Source organism: Hoplias malabaricus, chromosome 1 (genome assembly GCF_029633855.1).
Source record: "Hoplias malabaricus isolate fHopMal1 chromosome 1, fHopMal1.hap1, whole genome shotgun sequence".
Lineage (NCBI taxonomy): Eukaryota > Metazoa > Chordata > Actinopteri > Characiformes > Erythrinidae > Hoplias > Hoplias malabaricus.
The window spans coordinates 39,450,349-39,470,633 of NC_089800.1; the positions used below are offsets into that span (position 1 = coordinate 39,450,349).

The window sequence follows — 20,285 nt, forward strand, 5'->3', positions numbered from 1 at the left end:
TCTATGAAAGTAAAGGGTTTTGAAATCTTGGGAGCGTCCTCCCCGGATCTGACGCGATTGTAATATGCTGAATGATGTGGCAAAAAAATGAATAAACGAATATTGTGGCCTTAACAGTGTCCTCGGCGTTGAGACGTCGTATTATAAGGGGTTAGGTGTTCAAGTGTGACAGGGAATAAAGGCGGTCTTACCCGCTGTCTGTGAAGAGCTGGTGTGTGCTCTCTTTTCCGCGGTGTTTCCTCGTTCATCTGTTTCCGCCGCCATTGCGGGTCTCGGCTCTTTCAGCGCAGACTCCGCCGAGCTACCCTCCACAACCGCGGGGAAAGGAGAGAAAAACAGCTTCCAGACCAAGGGGAGAGGGTCACAGACGCGCCTAAAAACACCGGGGGATTCTCTTCGTATTTAATCGGTCGTAATTTCTCAAGTTTAATCGGTATTTTTTGGTAAAACCCGCGGTGTCCGTGGAGGAGGTCGTAGCTCGCCGCTAGCCACTAGCCGCAGTCACTCAGGGCTGAGAGCGGAGAAAAACAACGAGCCATGGCTCAGATACTCCCCATTCGTTTTCAGGAGCACCTCCAGGTGAGAGGAATCTGTTTTTACCCTGTTGGGCTCATATTTCAAGTTTTATGTCGAAAGATTTTTTTCGGCAGGTTCATATTTGAATGTTCTGTTCCACCTTAAATTCCTACCGCAGCCACAGTGCCGTTTAAGGTGGAATGGAAAATTCCAGTAATACGCGAAGTTTAACTGGCTAGCATATGAATGACCTCCTGTTCATTTATTACACTATTCTCACGTAGTTGGACTGTTATTGACTTATGTTAGTTTCACATGAAATGCACATCTAAACACACATTTGCCTCGGCTATTTGATGGTATACACGAAAAGGGCTTTGAATTTTTATTTTAAAATAAAACTGGGCAGTGCTAGCGAGCTAAAGGCGCTAGTTAGCCTTAGCGAAATTTAACGTTATTGAATGAATGACAGGCAAAAAAAAAACGAAACAAGCGGTTTATGTTGGTTGTTTTCACGAATACGGCATATACCAGCGCTGTCAACACATGTGCTTCATTTTTATCCTTAAAAAAATTAACTGGATCTGTGTGTGTGGGTATATGTATATATATATATATATATATATATATATATATATATATATATATATATATATATATATATATATATATATATATATAATTTTATTTTAGTTTTTTTCTTTTTTCTTTTCGTTTAGGGTCAGTTAACTCTCCCTGGGCACTTCATCCTTATCAGGGTTGAGATAAGACCAAGCTGACTAATGTCGACCACATTAACGGTCATTTCTTTAAGTCACTGTGAGGGAGTATATTTAATGGTATAGGTTAATACATAGCCTTGTGCTCTCTTACTCGGGTCTACGGTGAGCCTCTGCAGATGAGAGGATGTTTATGTAAATCTGACTTCTGTATTATCTCTAGTCCTAGGGAAATTTGGTTTAAGACTTGGCTCTGATTTTGCTCTAAAACGACTCATGGATAAAATTGCTAAATTGTTTTCTTTCATTTAAAGACCATAGAACAGGACCAGTCTCTGAATAAAAGATGTTAACGAATTGATCACTGTTTTGACACATTAAATATCTTAATGCATCTCTCCGAGGATTTTGTACATCACTACAATAGTTTAAATGGCTAAAAATGTATCTTTGTCCACGAAAATCATTGTTTTCAAAGTTATTTCCTACATTTAAAATGAAGTCCCCAAAGGCATTAACTGGTTAAGCTGTAACTTCATACTTCATTCAGTAATCTTCATTCAGTATGCATGGATCTTTGAATATGCATTTAGTCCTCACCTCTTTCTGCACCCAACCCTCCACCTTTTCTCTGAATCCTTGAAAGCCCCACCCTGCAAGTTGACGGGATTAGTTCTTTAGATTTGTGACGTAAAAACCCTGCTGTCTGAACCTGCTTTTTTGAATCTCTATTTAAAACACTGCAGTTTCAAAGCGGAAATATGCAGACATGGCATTAACTATTTTCCCCTCAATATGCATATTCTAGCATGTAAAAACAACACCCTGATATGTTACGAAGGTTAAAAAAAAAATCCTGATTTTCAGTGAATGGGGTCTTTAACACAGTGCGTTGTTACAATATCTTACGATCCCCCTCATCCCCCTTTTCCCTTTAAAATTCACTGTTAAATTTAATTTTTAGTTTTAAAATCATGAGCATATGGATTTCCCATTAATTTTGAATGCTTTATGAACTATCCCAAATCTTAGATTGGTGAAGCTGTGTTTATTTTATGCAGCACAGATATCGAGCACACTACCAAAACACATTCCTTTAGCTTGTGCGATGTTTGATTAAAAAATGTATTCTTTAATTTGGCAGTTTCTATCTCTATTTTCTTTCACTTATTTATTTTTAAATGTATGTTTTCACATTACGTTTAATTGTTGTACTTTCTACTGTTTTCGTTTTTTATTTTTATTATAAGAAAGTGACTAAAATTTCCTTTACAACCATAATTTTCTAATCTCAACTCTGAAATTGTGCATTTATTAGCACAATGCTTTTGTTTACAGCCAATAGTTTTTCATTCTTTCTTTGTGTCTCTCCTTCAGGCAACTAGTATTTTCCATGTCTGCTTTGTCAATTTTTATTCCATGTCATTGTGTTTTGCTGTTTTTCCCGTTATTAGCTCCAGAACCTGGGCATTAACCCAGCAAACATTGGGTTCAGCACCCTCACCATGGAGTCTGACAAGTTCATCTGCGTGAGAGAGAAAGTGGGCGAGCAGGCTCAGGTGGTGATCATTGATTTGAGTGACCCCAACAACCCAATCCGCAGGCCCATCTCAGCAGATAGTGCCATCATGAATCCAGCCAGCAAAGTTATAGCCCTGAAAGGTAAGAGGGGTTTCAGTGGAAACAATATAGGAATAGAACTAGTTTATATTTTGCTTTTTTTAATGCCTCTGGTTAATTAGACTTCATTTTTGGCTGTTATATAAAATATAAGTTAGGTTAACATTGTGTATCACATTTTTTGTGTAGGTTACTTATTAACGATTACATGTGCTGTCTGCACTTTTCCACATTTATGTCCATATTCACAGCCATGTCTTTTGTTTTGTAAAAAGTCTGCTACTGGACACTTGCTGCCTTACTCTTGGAGTAACTTTTGTGTTAGTTATAGTAGTAAAGTTTCATTGGAATTGTCTTGCTATCATAAATGCTTTGTCTTGCTTGTTTTTGTTCTTTTTTTTGTTTCTTAATGCTTTCTTATGTTTGCAGACGGTGAGTTCAATTTCATATATCCTGAGTTGTGGGGTTTTCATTTGAAATATGGGAGAATTTAAAGAGTTTTTTAGACTAGTAGACCAGTTTCATGAAGGGAAGTGGTTTTGGGTTGCATAGGTGGTGTTGTAATATCCTTGTTTTTTTTAGGAGTGGGCTTTTTCATTTGTTATACTGAAATCACTTTGATCAGTTTAAAGCCATTTATTCAGTATGATTGTGCACTTTATATACTGTAAACAATACTAAAAAAAACCCAACAACTTATATGTATGTGTGTTCATATAACTAATTTGTTGCTGAAATGTTAAAAAAATGTATATAGGTTGGTTAACAAATCCTACTTAATATTTTATTGATCTTGTTGTCTGCATCTCATCAATTTTATCAGTGTCTCCGCAGCCTTGCACCTGTTTTGCCCTTCTGCATGCAGTGCTCACGTTAATTAAAGAATTTGAAGCCTGTGAAAATGTGATTCTGTAAGCTATATGTGAGAACAGAAATGTGAAGTCATAGAATTCATTCTGACTCTAAATAATAGCAACAAAAAAAAAATCATGGCGCTGAACCTCCTGTGTATTTCTGCACTTAGTTCAGATGTAATGCATGAATATGAAGCCATGCTTCCTGCTGTTGTTGAATATGACAATTAAACAAACATGCAGTGGATTTGGAATTTGGGAGCACATAAATCTAGAAACTCAAATATATGTACTATTGTGTTTTGCTCATCTTGGTTTTGTGCTGGTCCTAATATCTGCATTCAGATCTCACTCTGAGGCGGCCAAAAGTATTCATTTTCATGACGTCAGAGTTTATCATATCGGAAGTAATCTCCCCGCCCCTTTTAAATGACATATTTGAACTGAATGCAGAGGAAACAGTTTGTTGGATGTGTGTTAACATTTGCAGTGTTTGGTTGTAAGTTCTTCCTGTTGCATTGCAGCTGTTTGTCTGAAGTCATGCTGTCTTTGCACTTACTCATGACTTCTTATATTTTATAAGTTTACAACTAAATTTATTATTAACACTTCATCATGCTGAATATTTTGACATGTTGAGTTGATGTTTGCTTTTTTCCTTTATTTTCAGCTGCAAAAACTCTTCAGATTTTCAACATTGAAATGAAGAGCAAGATGAAGGCACACACCATGACTGACGATGTCACATTCTGGAAGTGGATCTCCCTCAATACTGTAGCACTTGTAACAGACAACGCAGTCTACCACTGGAGTATGGAAGGTGACTCCCAGCCAATTAAAGTCTTTGACAGACACTCCAGTTTAGCCGGCTGCCAAATTATCAACTATCGCACTGATGCAAAGCAGAAATGGCTTCTTCTCATTGGCATTTCAGCACAGGTAGGCCTGCTTTTATAGTAATTTTAATAAGTATTTCAAATATGCAGAGTGGTTGTTACTTGAATTAATGTTTATTGTACAAGTTTGCATATGGTGCGACATGTACATGATACATAACATTAGGTCCCAAGTGTTATTGATGAATCTTTGTTTTCTCACCTAGCAAAACCGTGTGGTGGGAGCAATGCAGTTGTATTCAGTTGACAGGAAGGTTTCCCAGCCTATCGAGGGTCATGCTGCAGCCTTTGCGCAGTTCAAAATGGAAGGAAATTCGGAAGAATCCACACTCTTTTGCTTTGCTGTTCGGAGTCAGGCTGGGGGAAAGGTCTGCTATTCAACTTAGGATGTGTTAAAACTACAGAATAATGGCATTTATATTTTGTAATTTGAATGCTATAGATTTTACAAGTTTTTTTTTCCCTCTATCTATCAGTTGCACATTATTGAGGTTGGGACACCTCCCTCTGGGAATCAGCCTTTTCCAAAGAAAGCAGTGGATGTCTTTTTCCCACCAGAGGCACAGAATGACTTCCCAGTTGCTATGCAGGTTACTTTTCTCCTCTAAAATGATCTGTGGTTTTTGGTGATTTTTATCACAGAATGATGACAGATGTTTTGATATAATGTTAAAAGTGTATATCCTATTATTTTAAGTTGTGTGGGTTTTTATTTTTATTTTTTTTTAACCCTCTTCTTAAAATACACCAAATGTTTAAATGTGTGTAGTTATCCCCTATACTGTGATAAACAAATGTCGATACACTGTGTAAAAAAAAAAAAATAAAATAAAAAAAAAATATTCACCAGCTTCAACTGAAAAACGTAAGTTTAAAAGCTGCCTTTCAAGTAAAATGAAAGAATGACTATTTATTTTAGCTCATGATTTTCAGTTACGTTTTTGACTTTGAACTCTTTCTGCAAGTTGATTCGACTTTAAACTGCTTGTTTTGTAACAACTTACATTGAAAGTCATGGAATTTTTCCATTCAGCATAGACATTTAAGTTGAAAGTATTATGGTTATTTTTTTTTATTATTTAATTATTGTGACGACCAGTGTCAAAAAGAACTATCCGGCTTCATAGCTACCTTTTTAATGCTCTTTGTTAACACTCTGAAAAGAAAATCGAAGAATAAGAACAAGTGACAGGCAGCATTTGGGCATGATTTGTAAAGAGACTCAGCTGGAGGGTGAGGCCTCAGACAAAACACAGTTCTCACTTCAAAGAAAGACCTAACAGGACCAAACACTAATAAACATCCCATATATTACTCCCACGCTCACAGCAAATCCCCAAAATAAACCCCAAAAAGTGATAAAGATGGGCCCACATTGCATGCTGGGAGCTCTTGCTGAGCGTACCAAAGTCCCACCCATAGCCATAACTCACAATTTTAAGTTAATTCCACTTCAAAGTTCCTGTTCATTGAAGCAATTGACAAACTTGAGTTAAAAGGCTGAAAACTCCAGTTGTAATCACAAAACTTAACTTGATAAGTTAAGGTAAATGACAAAAAGATGTTGTCATGACTTATATATATACACATACACACACACACATCGCGCGCATCATGGACACAGATGCTAAATATAAATATTAAAACATGACATGAGATGCTCAGATGCAGCCACACATGGGCCTTAGTTCATTATACAAAATGCCACCTTATACAAAATATGTAACTAAAGAGGAATATCTCCCAGGGAAGTGCTGTAGTGACCTGATACCTTCATAGTAAGTTCTGGGTGGCTTTTGAGATCAAAAATAAACATTTAACACTAGTACCTGACCTTACTAATGGCCACATGGCTAATTGCCATCTCATTCTGACAAAGATCTGTCCTAAAGCCTTCCCAGAACATAAGTTGTTTCTACAGGAAATGGAGAGCACACACTCTTTATAATATCCTTAACTTAAAAAAAGTATGTTTGAGCAAACCTTTTGCTGTATAGTGGGGTTTCAGTACTAAAATGAGCTAAACACTGTGTTTAGGGTTATAAAATAGCAAGACACGTGATAAATGTTATTTTTGTTTGTTTTCCTATCCATTAGATCAGCTCCAAGCAGGATGTGGTTTTTCTCATCACAAAATATGGCTACATCCATCTATATGACCTTGAAACTGGCACTTGCATCTACATGAACAGGATAAGTGGGGAAACCATCTTTGTGACTGCTCCTCATGAAGCTACTTCTGGCATCATTGGCGTCAACAGGAAAGGACAGGTAATGTAAAATGTTTAATTTTATAGACAGTTCCTAAGCCTTGTCTTGTGGACTGACCGTGTACTCGATCCTGAGGAAATACATACATTTGCATGTGTTCTCTTGTTTATTGTAACAGGAGGCTTCCAGGTGATAAATAATTTCCTAAGTCTGGCCCCAGAGCCATGAAATATGCAGTGAGCGAGAGGAAAGATGATCACTCCTTTGTTGTGCCATTGCAACAATTCACCTTCTCATTAAGTCTACCTGTGTGCTAACTTGGCCTTCCCCTGACAGTATTGCGTGTGTATGTGTGTAATGTTGGGCCTACATGCTAAGTCCCTTGGATGAAGAAAGTCCTGGAAATAACGTCCATTATAGCACAATGGATGCCTGATGGGCACTAGCAGTGTGTGATAGACAGTGGGAGGTGGTGATGGGTGCTGTAATCCTCTTACTGCTCTCAGCTCCCGTACTGTATATGCCACTGTATGGCCAGCTTAAGCTCCCTGCAGGGAACAGCTTAATATGTAAAGATGCCTTAAATGTGTTTTTTTTTTTTTTTTTAAAGCAACTATTTTGTGTAAACAAATTGATTGTAGGATGGGGGATATTCATACAATAGTTGGTTTTTATGGAAAGAAGTTTGAAAAATGAATGTCAGATATGCCCCTACCCTACAAATTGTGAGCCACACAAGCTGAGATGGTCACAAAGGTGAAACGAGTCTATCCTTAATGTGTGGTTGAGGTGTGTAATGAACAGGCTTTAACAGTGGAAAGATGCAAATTCCTTGAAAGAATCTTTTGTTTTTATGGATTTGTTGGTGCAGTGCTCAGGTAGAGGGGCCTAGGATGACCCCAAATGGTACATTCTAGGTTTTCAGTCATGTTAATGTTTCTGACTGTATGCTGTGTCTTCTCAGTACTATCCTTAATAATAACAGTCAGTTAGTGAGTGGAGGAGTTTTTGCCCCATCATCGTGTGCTCCAAAGCTTGATCCGTGGCGATGCCTCCGCTGTCCAAATCTAGCAGTCAAAGAGGAAATCTCTCTGGGTGGGTCAGATGGCCTTCTCTCTTCCCCCATCCATCTGCAGCATCTGTTAGCTGACATAGCAGATCTGGGTAGTTGGTGTTCTCTTTGTAATGTGTTCAGCTGTCCAGTGGCATTGTGTAAGCTGCAGTTTTTGAGGAGGTGGTGGTTGGATTCACATGTCTCAGACAAAGTTATTTGCTTGCCTCACCCTTGCAGCTTGGTAGGATGGTGGGGTCGAAGAGGGTACTAGCTAGGTAATAGTGATGGACCACCGCATCTTTGTACTTGGTTTATTGTTTCTGAATTCATACTCATGCTGTTGATTGTTATATATTCCATAAAACAAACAGGTTCTGAATCAGACATGTACCCTGGTTGTGACCTACCTATTTAATTGTTTTTATCTGTAGGTGCTGTCTGTTTGTGTGGAGGAGGAAAACATCATCCCCTACATCACCAATGTGCTGCAAAACCCTGACCTGGCCCTGCGCATGGCTGTTCGTAACAACCTAGCTGGTGCAGAGGAGCTCTTTGCGCGCAAGTTCAACACTCTCTTTGCTGGGGGCAACTATTCCGAGGCAGCAAAAGTGGCTGCCAATGCACCAAAGGTAATGCCGCCTGTACATGTTGGCAAAAAGCTTTGAACTAATCCCACAGATGGGATCTTCTGTAGTTTTTTCTTATCTGTGGGGTGTGTGTGTTTTTGTGTATTCTCCCACCTTCTTTCTTCAGGGCATCCTGCGAACCCCAGATACTATCCGGCGTTTTCAGAGTGTCCCTGCCCAGCCGGGACAGACTTCCCCTCTGCTGCAGTACTTTGGCATCCTCTTGGACCAGGGCCAGCTGAATAAGTTTGAATCCCTGGAGCTGTGCAGGCCTGTCCTGCAGCAGGGCAGGAAGCAGCTGCTGGAGAAGTGGTTGAAAGAAGACAAGGTATCTAATTAATAAATAAATAAATACATTTAATTTAATTAGTGCAAAATGAGATCTTAAAAAATAAAAAAAAAATGTTGTGAATGTTTATATATATTTTTTTTATATTAGAATGAAAGACAGATTTCTTTAAATGTTTTATTTATATATTTATGTATGAAATTCTTTTTTCAGCTGGAGTGCTCAGAAGAGTTGGGTGATTTGGTGAAGTCAGTGGACCCAACCCTTGCCCTCAGCGTCTACTTAAGGGCTAATGTCCCCAACAAAGTCATCCAGTGCTTTGCAGAGACGGGCCAGTTCCAGAAAATTGTACTCTATGCTAAAAAGGTCAGCATATCTGTCAACTAAACTAAAATAATTTTATCTGAATGTCAGGATAAATTCAATTTTAAATGTATTTATAAAACATTGTGCACTCTTTACACTTTGCAGGTTGGATACACTCCAGACTGGATCTTCCTACTTCGGAATGTCATGCGAATAAGCCCAGACCAAGGCTTGCAGTTCTCCCAGATGCTGGTACAGGATGAGGAACCACTAGCTGACATCACTCAGGTAAACCCATTCTAGAACCCCCAACCCCACCTTTAGAAATTCCCCTAATAACATTTACAGTGTTATTTAAACTTGCTGTTATATTTTGGCCAGTAAAAGATGCTTTTACTTTTTGTTCAGATTGTGGATGTGTTCATGGAGTACAACCTGATCCAGCAATGCACCTCTTTCCTGCTGGATGCCCTCAAGAACAACCGGCCCACTGAAGGCCCCCTGCAGACCAGGCTGCTGGAGATGAACCTCATGCATGCTCCACAGGTTACATATAGTTATCAACTCCACTTGAGTATTTTATAATTTCTCAGATGTGTAGGTCTGGTTAGTTTAGGATAAATTTGGTCTAATGTTTTATTTATTTATTTTTATAAAGGTGGCTGATGCCATTCTGGGAAATCAGATGTTCACCCACTATGACCGTGCCCATGTGGCACAGCTGTGTGAAAAGGCTGGATTATTGCAGAGAGCCCTGGAGCACTACACTGACCTGTATGACATTAAGCGAGCTGTGGTCCACACCCACCTCCTTAATCCAGAAGTATGCACAAAAGTCACTTCTTTTTCTTCAGGCAAAATCCACCGATGAATCAGCAATGCTGTGACTTTCATTCTGTCTGACTTGTGCCTGGAAGTCACATTGTTTGTGATTCATTTACATGTTGGCTACCAAGTCTTTGCATTAGGGAGCTTAGTTTTTGTATTCAATTAAACTGTGTTTTCTTCTGCAGTGGCTGGTGAACTTCTTTGGCTCACTGTCAGTGGAGGACTCTCTGGAGTGTCTGAGAGCCATGCTTTCAGCCAATATCCGCCAGAACTTGCAAATCTGTGTCCAGGTGGCCTCCAAGTACCATGAGCAGCTCTCCACCCAGTCCCTCACTGAACTGTTTGAGTCCTTCAAGAGCTTTGAAGGTAAATATTAACCATTGCTCTGTGAAAAGTCTTGTTGATAATGAACAATCCCTGTTAAAACTGTGATTGCCAACAACCAGTCAGTCACTAGGATACAGAGCTATAAAAGATTGGAGTTCCTTACTGGGCTCAGTGCTTAAAATTCATGCTGAAATAATGTTTTAAACATACCAAACATATGCTTCGGCTGTTATTTTATTTCAATTTATTTGTTTTAAATTGTTCTTCTAAATCATGTGTATATAAATATATGTATATGTTCTGCTTCATTTTTGTTATTGTTGTATTGCCATGTCTGTCTAGAACAATTAGAAGATATTGGGATAGCAGCTAATGGGGATTATAAAAATAAAACCATTACAATTTCAGGTTCTGATGTTTCTGAATATGTGCCTTGCAGGTCTGTTCTACTTTCTTGGATCCATTGTAAACTTCAGCCAGGACCCAGAGGTCCATTTCAAGTACATTCAGGCAGCATGTAAAACTGGTCAGATTAAAGAGGTGGAGAGAATCTGCAGAGAGAGTAACTGCTATGACCCTGAACGTGTGAAGAATTTCCTTAAGGTAAAAATGAGAAATTTTGTAATTAATACTAATTCTTGCGTTTAATCTGTCTTTTAATAATACTGATTATTTATTTATTTTTTATTTTTATTTTCTTTTTGCAGGAAGCCAAACTGACTGATCAGCTGCCTCTCATCATTGTCTGTGACCGTTTTGACTTTGTCCATGACCTGGTCCTTTATCTGTACCGCAACAACCTGCAGAAGTACATAGAAATCTATGTGCAGAAGGTACCCTTAATACCACACGAGTGTCATTTAAAAAAAAAAAACGTTCCACTTTTATTGAGTATCCTGTGGATTTTAAAGGCAAATTTGATTTGCTGTCACTATAGCATGAATGTTTTTATACCAGGTGAACCCTAGTCGCTTACCTGTGGTGATTGGTGGCCTGCTGGATGTTGACTGCTCAGAGGATGTCATTAAGAATCTGATTCTGGTAGTCCGAGGCCAGTTCTCTACTGATGAACTGGTAGCTGAAGTGGAGAAGAGAAACAGGTACATCCTTCATAAGCTTTGCTTCTAGAGCCATATGTAAGCCTACATTAAAATTATTGCTGACAAGAAAAGTGTTCTTATCTTTCCCCTGTTGTTTATGGCAGACTGAAGCTTTTACTCCCTTGGTTGGAGGCCCGTATTCATGAGGGTTGTGAAGAGCCTGCCACTCATAATGCCCTGGCTAAGATCTACATTGACAGCAACAATAACCCAGAACGATTCCTCAGAGAAAACCCCTATTATGACAGCCGTGTAGTGGGCAAGTACTGCGAGAAGAGGGATCCCCATCTGGCTTGTGTTGCATATGAGAGAGGACAGTGTGACCAAGAGCTCATAAATGTGAGTAACACAGTTTTTCCTCTCCTTCTGTTTGGACTATGCAGAGCTGCCTTGAATAGGCTTTTAGATATTGTAAGGTCTAAGGAGTTTGTGATGAGACCTTGCACAATGTGTCAATCAAGATTGTCTAGTTGATCACACCGTGTACTTTGATAGATTGCACCTCACTTAAACTTTCATTTAAACAGGCTATCAAATTTTACCACTTGCACACCGCCTCTGGTGGTGAGCAGGTCAATGTGATTGACTGAAGTGAAATGTGGCCACTGTCCTGCTGGTCTTTAATAAATAACTCTAATTTATTACATGTTAGATTAATTCTAATTAATAGGATACTCAATGACCTGTACCCCTGGAAGAAAGTAGATCTCACACTGCAAGCGTGTGGAAACACCTGATGTACATGTTGAGGCAGAAGTAAAATGATTTTCATAACTCTAAACAAATACTTCTTATTCTGTCCACAGGTTTGCAATGAAAACTCCCTGTTTAAGAGTCTGTCTCGGTATTTGGTGCGTCGGAAGGACCCTGAACTCTGGGCCAGTGTTCTTCTGGAGAGCAACCCTTACAGAAGACCACTAATTGACCAGGTACAGGGGAAAAAGGATCTGGCTAGGTTTTACCCTCTCAGTATAATAATTTTTTTAAATAAATGTGTTTTTCCTTTCCTTGATTTCTTTTTCTCCGAAGTTAAGCACTATCATGTATTTCTTCCATAGGTTGTGCAGACAGCTCTCTCTGAGACACAAGATCCAGAAGAGGTGTCTGTTACAGTCAAAGCATTTATGACTGCTGATCTGCCTAATGAACTCATTGAACTTCTTGAGAAGATTGTCTTGGACAACTCTGTTTTCAGTGAACACAGGTTAGCTTAATATTCCGTCTGTTTGGCCCTGTGTTCAATGCTCGTCTGGTAAAAATATTTTGCTTGAAGTCTGTGTTGTCATTGTTTCCCAGGAACTTGCAGAACCTTCTGATACTGACAGCCATCAAAGCTGACCGTACTCGTGTCATGGAGTACATTAACCGCCTGGATAATTACGATGCCCCTGACATTGCCAATATTGCTATCAGCAATGAGCTCTTTGAGGAGGCTTTTGCCATTTTCAGGAAATTTGATGTGAACACATCTGCAGTACAGGTCTGTCCCAAGGAATATTATTTATTCCCCGTTTTAATATTTTGAACTAGTTCTTGACCTCAAGTACGCTTTGTCCTTATGGTAGGTTCTGATTGAGCATATTGGGAATCTGGACCGGGCCTATGAATTTGCTGAGCGCTGCAATGAACCTGCAGTGTGGAGCCAGCTGGCTAAAGCTCAGCTGCAGAAGGGCCTGGTAAAGGAAGCTATTGACTCCTACATTAAGGCAGATGACCCGTCAGCCTACATGGAGGTTGGACATGCTGCTGCCCAAAGTGGTAAGTGCAGTCCAGCAGAATATGGAACCTTTCATTTTTGTACCAGCAGAGGGAGTAATGAGTTCATCTTTTTAATTACTAACGTGATTATGGTATGGGTTTGTCTTCCACAGGAAACTGGGAGGACTTGGTGAAGTTCTTGTTGATGGCACGTAAGAAGGCCCGGGAGTCTTACGTAGAGACTGAATTAATCTTCGCTTTGGCCAAAACCAACCGTCTGGCTGAACTGGAGGAGTTTATTAATGGACCAAACAATGCTCACATCCAGCAAGTAAGCCCCTCTTTGTGCCTAGAATCTTTGTGTCCAAAACCATGATATATGATTGTAGAGATATGTAACTTTTTTTTTTTTTTTTGTGGTCCCCCCAAGGTTGGAGACAGATGTTATGATGAGAAGATGTATGAGGCAGCTAAGCTACTGTACAACAATGTGTCCAACTTTGGCCGACTGGCTTCCACTCTGGTTCACTTGGGGGAGTACCAAGCTGCTGTGGATGGTGCACGAAAAGCAAATAGCACACGAACTTGGAAAGAGGTGAGCCCACACGCTACTGAATTGTTGAAGCTTGGTAATTGAGCCATTTGCAGCAGTGTAAAGTTGTGTTTATTCATTAATTAATTTATTTTTAGTATTTAATAAAGACAAAACTTCACTGATCAAAAAGTATCTTCTTCCAGGTCTGCTTTGCGTGTGTAGATGGGAAGGAATTCCGTCTGGCACAGATGTGTGGTTTGCACATTGTTGTTCATGCTGATGAACTTGAAGAGCTCATCAACTACTACCAGGTTAGCAAATTGAAGCCATTTCTTTCCTATTTGCTTGTTTTGTTACAGTTTACTCTGTAATTTTTTTAAGCGTCTGCTGACCAAATGTAATATCTCTATCAGGACCGTGGTTACTTTGAGGAGCTGATCACCATGTTGGAGGCAGCTCTGGGACTGGAACGTGCTCATATGGGCATGTTCACCGAGCTGGCCATCCTCTACTCCAAGTTCAAACCTCAGAAGATGAGGGAGCACCTTGAGCTCTTCTGGTCCAGGGTCAACATTCCCAAGGTAAAAGAGCTGTAAATGGACTCGGTGTACATTTTCAAAGTGAAAAGTGCACTTCGTCCATATATTAATGGCCTTGTTTATCTTTTTGGGGACCTGTATCTAGTTGTAGTGTTATGCAGAAGCAAAACCTGCTTTATTGGCTAATTTAGAATGCATTTCTCTGTTCTCCAGGTTTTGAGGGCAGCAGAACAAGCTCATCTCTGGGCTGAGCTGGTCTTCCTTTATGACAAGTATGAAGAATATGATAATGCCATCATCACGATGATGAACCATCCTACAGATGCCTGGAAAGAGAGCCAGTTCAAAGACATTGTAACCAAGGTATGGATCTCCATTTAAAAAAAAAACAACAAAAAAAAAAAAAACTCTTGTATCCTTGGTAAAGAATTTTATATTTCTTTCAAGCCGTAATTAATCCTATTTTTGCCTTCTTTCAGGTGGCTAATGTGGAACTCTATTACAAAGCCATCCAGTTCTATCTGGAGTTTAAGCCTTTGTTACTGAATGACCTGCTCATCGTACTTTCACCACGCCTTGATCACACCCGTGCTGTCAACTTTTTCTCCAAGGTATTTTTATATATTTACTTTTATGTCACATCATCCTGTTAATATCTTTGTTGGTACTTAGAACTAAATAAGTGACTGATTTTTATTTGCATTGACCCCTTCAGGTCAAGCAGTTGTCATTGGTTAAACCATACCTGAGATCAGTACAGAATCACAACAACAAATCTGTAAATGAAGCACTAAACAACCTCTTCATAATAGAGGAGGATTACCAGGTGGGAGCTATAACATTTGCATAACATATTTATCTCATTAAATATTTGACCTCTGTCCGTAAGCACGGATACATAACTATGTTCTGACTCATGTTAATTTTCTAAAATCTTGGTCTGTCTTCTCACAGGCTTTGCGTACATCCATCGACGCCTATGACAACTTTGATAACATATCTCTGGCTCAGAGTCTAGAGAAGCATGAGCTCATTGAGTTCAGGAGAATTGCTGCCTACCTTTTCAAAGGCAACAACCGCTGGAAGCAAAGTGTGGAACTCTGCAAAAAGGACAAACTGTACAAGGTTTGTTTCTAACTCACAATCATGAAAATAGTATATAATCATAGCTGATGCAGAATATTATCTTCTGTGAGGCAAACATTAGGCTTAACTCACTGAACTGTGCACTTTGTAGGATGCCATGCAGTATGCATCAGAGTCTAAGGACACTGAACTGGCTGAGGAGCTGCTGCAGTGGTTCTTGCAAGAGGACAAGAAGGAGTGCTTTGCTGCCTGCCTCTTTACCTGCTATGACCTGCTCCGACCTGACGTGGTGCTGGAGACAGCCTGGAGGCACAACATTATGGACTTCTCCATGCCCTATTTCATCCAGGTCATGAGGGAATACCTCAGCAAGGTGAGCCTGTGTGATGCAAATGTAGGTCCTAGGGTATGTTTTGTGGTAAAAACATTTTACTTCTCTATTTTCTAACTAGACCATTAAAATCAAAGCATCTCATCACTCACTCTGCCCATGAACACTGATGACAGTTTTTTATTTTATTTATTTTTTTATTTTTTTATTTATTCATTTAGAGGTAAATTAATACATTTATTGTTAGCTAGGCAAGATAATTATTTTTACTGAAGGATTACAATGTTTTCCATTGCTGTTTTTATAATCAGCTTATGAACCAAGGTGCAATATTGGCTAAAAACCAGTTAAATACTTTCTATGATTTCCTGCTTTTTATTTCTGTTAACACTACTGCTGATTTCTGCAATTGTTCTCTTCTTGCATTTTCAATGCTGGACTGTTCAATTTGCTTTATTTTCTTAAGCTGCTACTCTTAAATTCCTTTTCAGGTTGATGCAATTAAGGAAAAGGTGAAGGCTGCCTCTTATTCCTTTTTTTAACCCTAGTAGTTTTTGGAGGACTGAAACTTCAGGAATCTGCATGAGTTTCCCTCCCATATCACACTGCTGCTTTTAAACACCTTGACTAGAATTTTCTTGAGTTTCCTCTAGAGTACTGACTATCTGTCAAGCAGATGCTGCAGTAGCAAGCAACTCGCCTCTCTCTCAAAACTTGTAGATGATGAGTTAGCATTAACATCACTGAATTGCAGTCTACTGTTGGCCCCAGACATAACTCTTCATGCTGCTGCCATTTACATTGATCAAATGGGAATTGAGCAGTTTGATATTTTTATTTTATATATATATATATATATATATATATATATATATATATATATATTATATACACACACAATTTGTTTTGTTTCTGCCTACCAAGACACAAAGTGGTCTGCTAGTGATTTTGTCTGCTGTGTTCAAAGTTCATCCATTCATCCAGTTGTAGACTGCATTTGCAAGTGATTAGCTGTGAGATAAAGTGGGATGAAGTGACCACATTTTCAGAAATCACTTGATATTTATTACTCTTGCGTGACTTGCAGAGGTCATTGAACATCTTAAACTCACTACACCAGTAATTGCTATAATTATTGATCTTCAATTTGAAACCATTCCACAGTACTGGCAAAGTGTGGTCCTTCAGTAATGGTGAAGCTGATATTTTGTCATATGCTGTAGAGATTTTAAGGCATGTCTTTTACAGTGTTAGTGGCACCCTTGAAAGTTTAGGAAACATGGCTGTTGGCTGTGCCTGCCTCTGGAAGCCTTGAATGGCTGTACGAATCCATCTCTCACCCTATCACTCCTTCACTATTCTACTCTGCCTCTCTTCCATGCACAATTTTTAACTAATTGAATAACAGCTACACCTTTGGCATGTTTTCTTCCCTTTAATGAAACTTTGAATTTTGCTGACCTTTTTCTAGCCTGCTCAACAAACATACTCATCAGACATCTTAGTGTCAACACCCGTTGTATGTAGAGAACTGAACCCAAATACTACATGTAATCACAAAGCATGCTCTCACTAAGACACAAATTGATTGATGTGATGGAGTATTTAAGAAAGAACATTTGAAACCCTGATTGTGTCATAAGCTATTGTCTGTTCATTTAAAATGTAAGATAGAGCTGTAAGTTTCCTTTTTCTAATTAAACCACCAAAACTGGTGCATTTACAGGAATGTCTATGGAGCACCTGGTCTTTTTAAGCACATTTCTCATTCACTAAGTTTCAGCATTTGAACTGCCTTGCCACTTAAGCTCTGTTTAGGTGACAGGGTTCTGTTTTCTACATATGCATCGTTTAAATGGACTGCTCAGTGGCTGATTGGGGGGACCATCAACTCATAGTGTATCATTTAGTTTAGCTGAAACTATATTTTAATAGTATGCTTCTGTTTAAAACCAAGCTGTACACAGCGTTGTGTACATTTTGGTTAAATTAATCCATACAGCCAAGTAAATTCTAACAGTGTCTATGTTCACATGCAGGAACAGATTGTCATGGTAAGGAGCTTGGTCTTGCGACCCTGCTTCAAAAGCATTTTGCACCTTTGTTCAAGCTTGGCTTTAAGCATCTCCCATGAATGGTCCCATCCATCAGTCATTTCTTCTGTTGAGAAGGAAGGCCAGACATTTAAGTTAAATCTCTCTGCCCCTGAGTAGTTGCCTCTTTCCTCAGTCTTATTTTATTCCTATCTTTCTGAATCCTTCAGGTCGACAAGCTGGATGCGTCTGAGTCCTTAAGGAAAGAAGAGGAGCAAGCCACAGAGGCACAACCCATAGTTTACGGTAGGACTGCTGGGCCCTATTAGAAGCTACATGTCAATGTGGAAAAACATTTGTGTAATTTCCTCCTTATGGACATGTCAGATTTGCATTTGAGTTAAGTTAATCAAGCAAATATGTAACAGAGGCCTATATCCCACTAATTAGCAGAGTAAATTGCATGCCTTACTAAACAGACACGTGTTGAACTTTGTACACTTTAGAAATGTATAATATACTTACATAGTATTACAACTTTGTAACAGTTATAATTGACAGATTCATAACACACAGGAGAGCATTGCATTGCTGGCCTTTAACATATTTAAAGACATTAAAAATAAATAAATGTTAATGTTTTTTAATATTAATTTTCAACTGCGCTTCAGTTAAAATCATTCAGGTATATCCACATTAGGTGGAATAATGGTTGGCAGAAATATTTATTTTACATAAGGCAAGGTTCTGATTCAATGACTTTTTTCCAACAAACTAGTTCTCAAAGTTTGGATACTTTTAAAAATGCATGTATCTTATGACAATGGTATGTTGCAGGTGTTGGAGTTTTTAAAGGATGGTTGATTTCAGAAATCTGTACATTTGCCCTCAGGTTGAATCCGGGTGGTTTATGGCATGAGCATTTTAGGATATTTGATCGCCCTCTTGTGGAATTAGGACACAACACTGATGTTTGATACAGTAGCCAAATGGTTTTCTCAAAAAGCAATCCTAGATTTTATTAAGAAGAAAGTACATACAGTGATGCTCAGAGATGAACTTTTTTTTCCTCTAAATATTCCTTTCTTAAAGAAAACTTGGAATAAATAGCATAACATGCAGCTATGAACTGAAATTAAATAAATGCTCTATTAGTGACGTAACCACTTGATTTTGGTTTTACAGAATGTTTTTCAGCTGAGCACATGCTGTAGATCTTCAACCAGTAATACAGATTTTCATGTACCCGTGTTTGTTTTTAACTCTTGTTTCAGGCACACCCCAGCTCATGCTCACTGCAGGCCCCAATGTTGTAGTTCCCCCACAACAGGCTTATGGCTACGGCTACCCTGCCCCTGCTGGCTACAGCCAGCCAGCACAGCAAGGCTTCAATTACGGGATGTAACACACTCCTGCCCACACTTCTTCATCCATCTCTCTTTAAGTTCCACACCAGCTCATTGTGGTCTACCTACATTGCAAAATCAAAATATATTCATTTTAGATTATTTTCCTCAAAATGCATTGAAGGACTTTCTTTTCTTGTTTTTATTTGTATGGTTTAAAGAAAATAATTGGACCACATTTTTATTTGACATTCCATATTTAAGCTTGCTTATATAACAAGATTTAGATTTTTTTTTTTTTTCTTTCTTTCTTTCATTCTTTCTTTCTTTCTTTTTTAAGGGGGAATGGGCAATGTATGTAAGTGAAATCGTGAGAACAGCAATTAACCTTAACATGTTGTGAAGCATCTGATTTGCACTCTGTCGTGAGAGGAAAACTAATATAGAATCTCTTAATTTTGATGTGCTGTGCGTGAAAGCTTAACATTGTCCGTCTGTACAATGCATTTCATTATTGTATATTCTGAGAGAAAAAATAAGGTTAAAAACAAAATATTTGAACTTGAACGTATGCATCCATGAGTACATTTAGCAACACTAAGTAATAATCAGATATTCTACACAGGTATGTAGCTGTATGGAGTTTTAAAAGCATACAGACCTATAATTATAGAAAGCAATTTTAACCCCTTAGCATAAACAGTTCCTATCAGCCGTGTTTGACGTTAACATCCTTTCATTCACTCCATGTGTAACCAGTGAACTTTTTTTGTTGTGTTCTATACAGTGCTCTTGTGTGCTCCCATTTCCATAAATGATTAAGGGATTAAAAAAAAACTTCTGACCTCTGTGTATTTACTCACCATGCAACTTTCCCTGTATTGAGGTTTGTGTATGCCTGGTATCGTGATGTTCTAGCTCCACTATTTTGAGTGTACAGAAGAACGAATTATAGAAACGGATACCTTGCTTGTTCTGTAAGTTCTGTTGTGTGCTGAATGCACCCTGAACAAAAAAAAAATGAAAGCTAAAAAATTTACAGGTTTGTGATCATTTTGGTGGCTTGATTGTAAAACTGAGCTCAGATTAAATGAAAACCCATCCAACCACTGAATAATGTGTCTTGTGTTTGTTATTTATTTATTTAAAAAATTAATACCCCCCCCCCCCCCCTCTACAGATTTGTAGCAAAAGCTCTAAAAATGTCTGTCATCTAAGATGGCAGATGATATTGTCTGGTATTGTGCAAATCTGGGCATTGTTTATTTGCCTGCATAAATGCAATGTGTTGGAGAAACAATGTACACAGAATCATAACTTACAGTAGGATTAATGAAATGTGCTTTTATTACACAGCAGGACAAAATTTGC

The 20,285-nt window shown here is 38.6% G+C and overlaps 1 protein-coding gene across 1 annotated transcript; it reads left to right on the plus strand.

Moving 5' to 3' along the window:
* Positions 1 to 85: 85 nt before the first annotated feature.
* Positions 86 to 20,021, plus strand: cltcb (clathrin, heavy chain b (Hc)). The gene is made up of 32 exons (XM_066662527.1): positions 86 to 579; positions 2,690 to 2,897; positions 4,380 to 4,648; positions 4,812 to 4,973; positions 5,082 to 5,195; positions 6,703 to 6,876; positions 8,302 to 8,499; positions 8,624 to 8,824; positions 8,999 to 9,151; positions 9,257 to 9,379; positions 9,500 to 9,637; positions 9,750 to 9,914; positions 10,105 to 10,285; positions 10,686 to 10,849; positions 10,954 to 11,079; positions 11,204 to 11,346; positions 11,451 to 11,685; positions 12,153 to 12,275; positions 12,405 to 12,550; positions 12,643 to 12,826; positions 12,912 to 13,104; positions 13,218 to 13,375; positions 13,475 to 13,639; positions 13,783 to 13,890; positions 13,993 to 14,160; positions 14,332 to 14,481; positions 14,598 to 14,729; positions 14,834 to 14,944; positions 15,073 to 15,243; positions 15,356 to 15,577; positions 17,799 to 17,874; positions 18,843 to 20,021. Exons 1-32 carry the CDS (start codon positions 538 to 540, stop codon positions 18,971 to 18,973), a joined length of 5,034 nt encoding a protein of 1,677 aa, XP_066518624.1. The 5' UTR covers positions 86 to 537; the 3' UTR covers positions 18,974 to 20,021.
* Positions 20,022 to 20,285: the final 264 nt, after the last annotated feature.

Coding starts and splice junctions, on each gene's coding strand:
- cltcb (XM_066662527.1), top strand. CDS start 538: ATGGCTCAGATACTCCCCATTCGTTTTCAGGAGCACCTCCAG. Junction 10,286..10,685: donor GTCCTTCAAGAGCTTTGAAG/GTAAATATTAAC, acceptor TGTGCCTTGCAG/GTCTGTTCTACTTTCTTGGA. Junction 14,161..14,331: donor CCAGGGTCAACATTCCCAAG/GTAAAAGAGCTG, acceptor TCTGTTCTCCAG/GTTTTGAGGGCAGCAGAACA.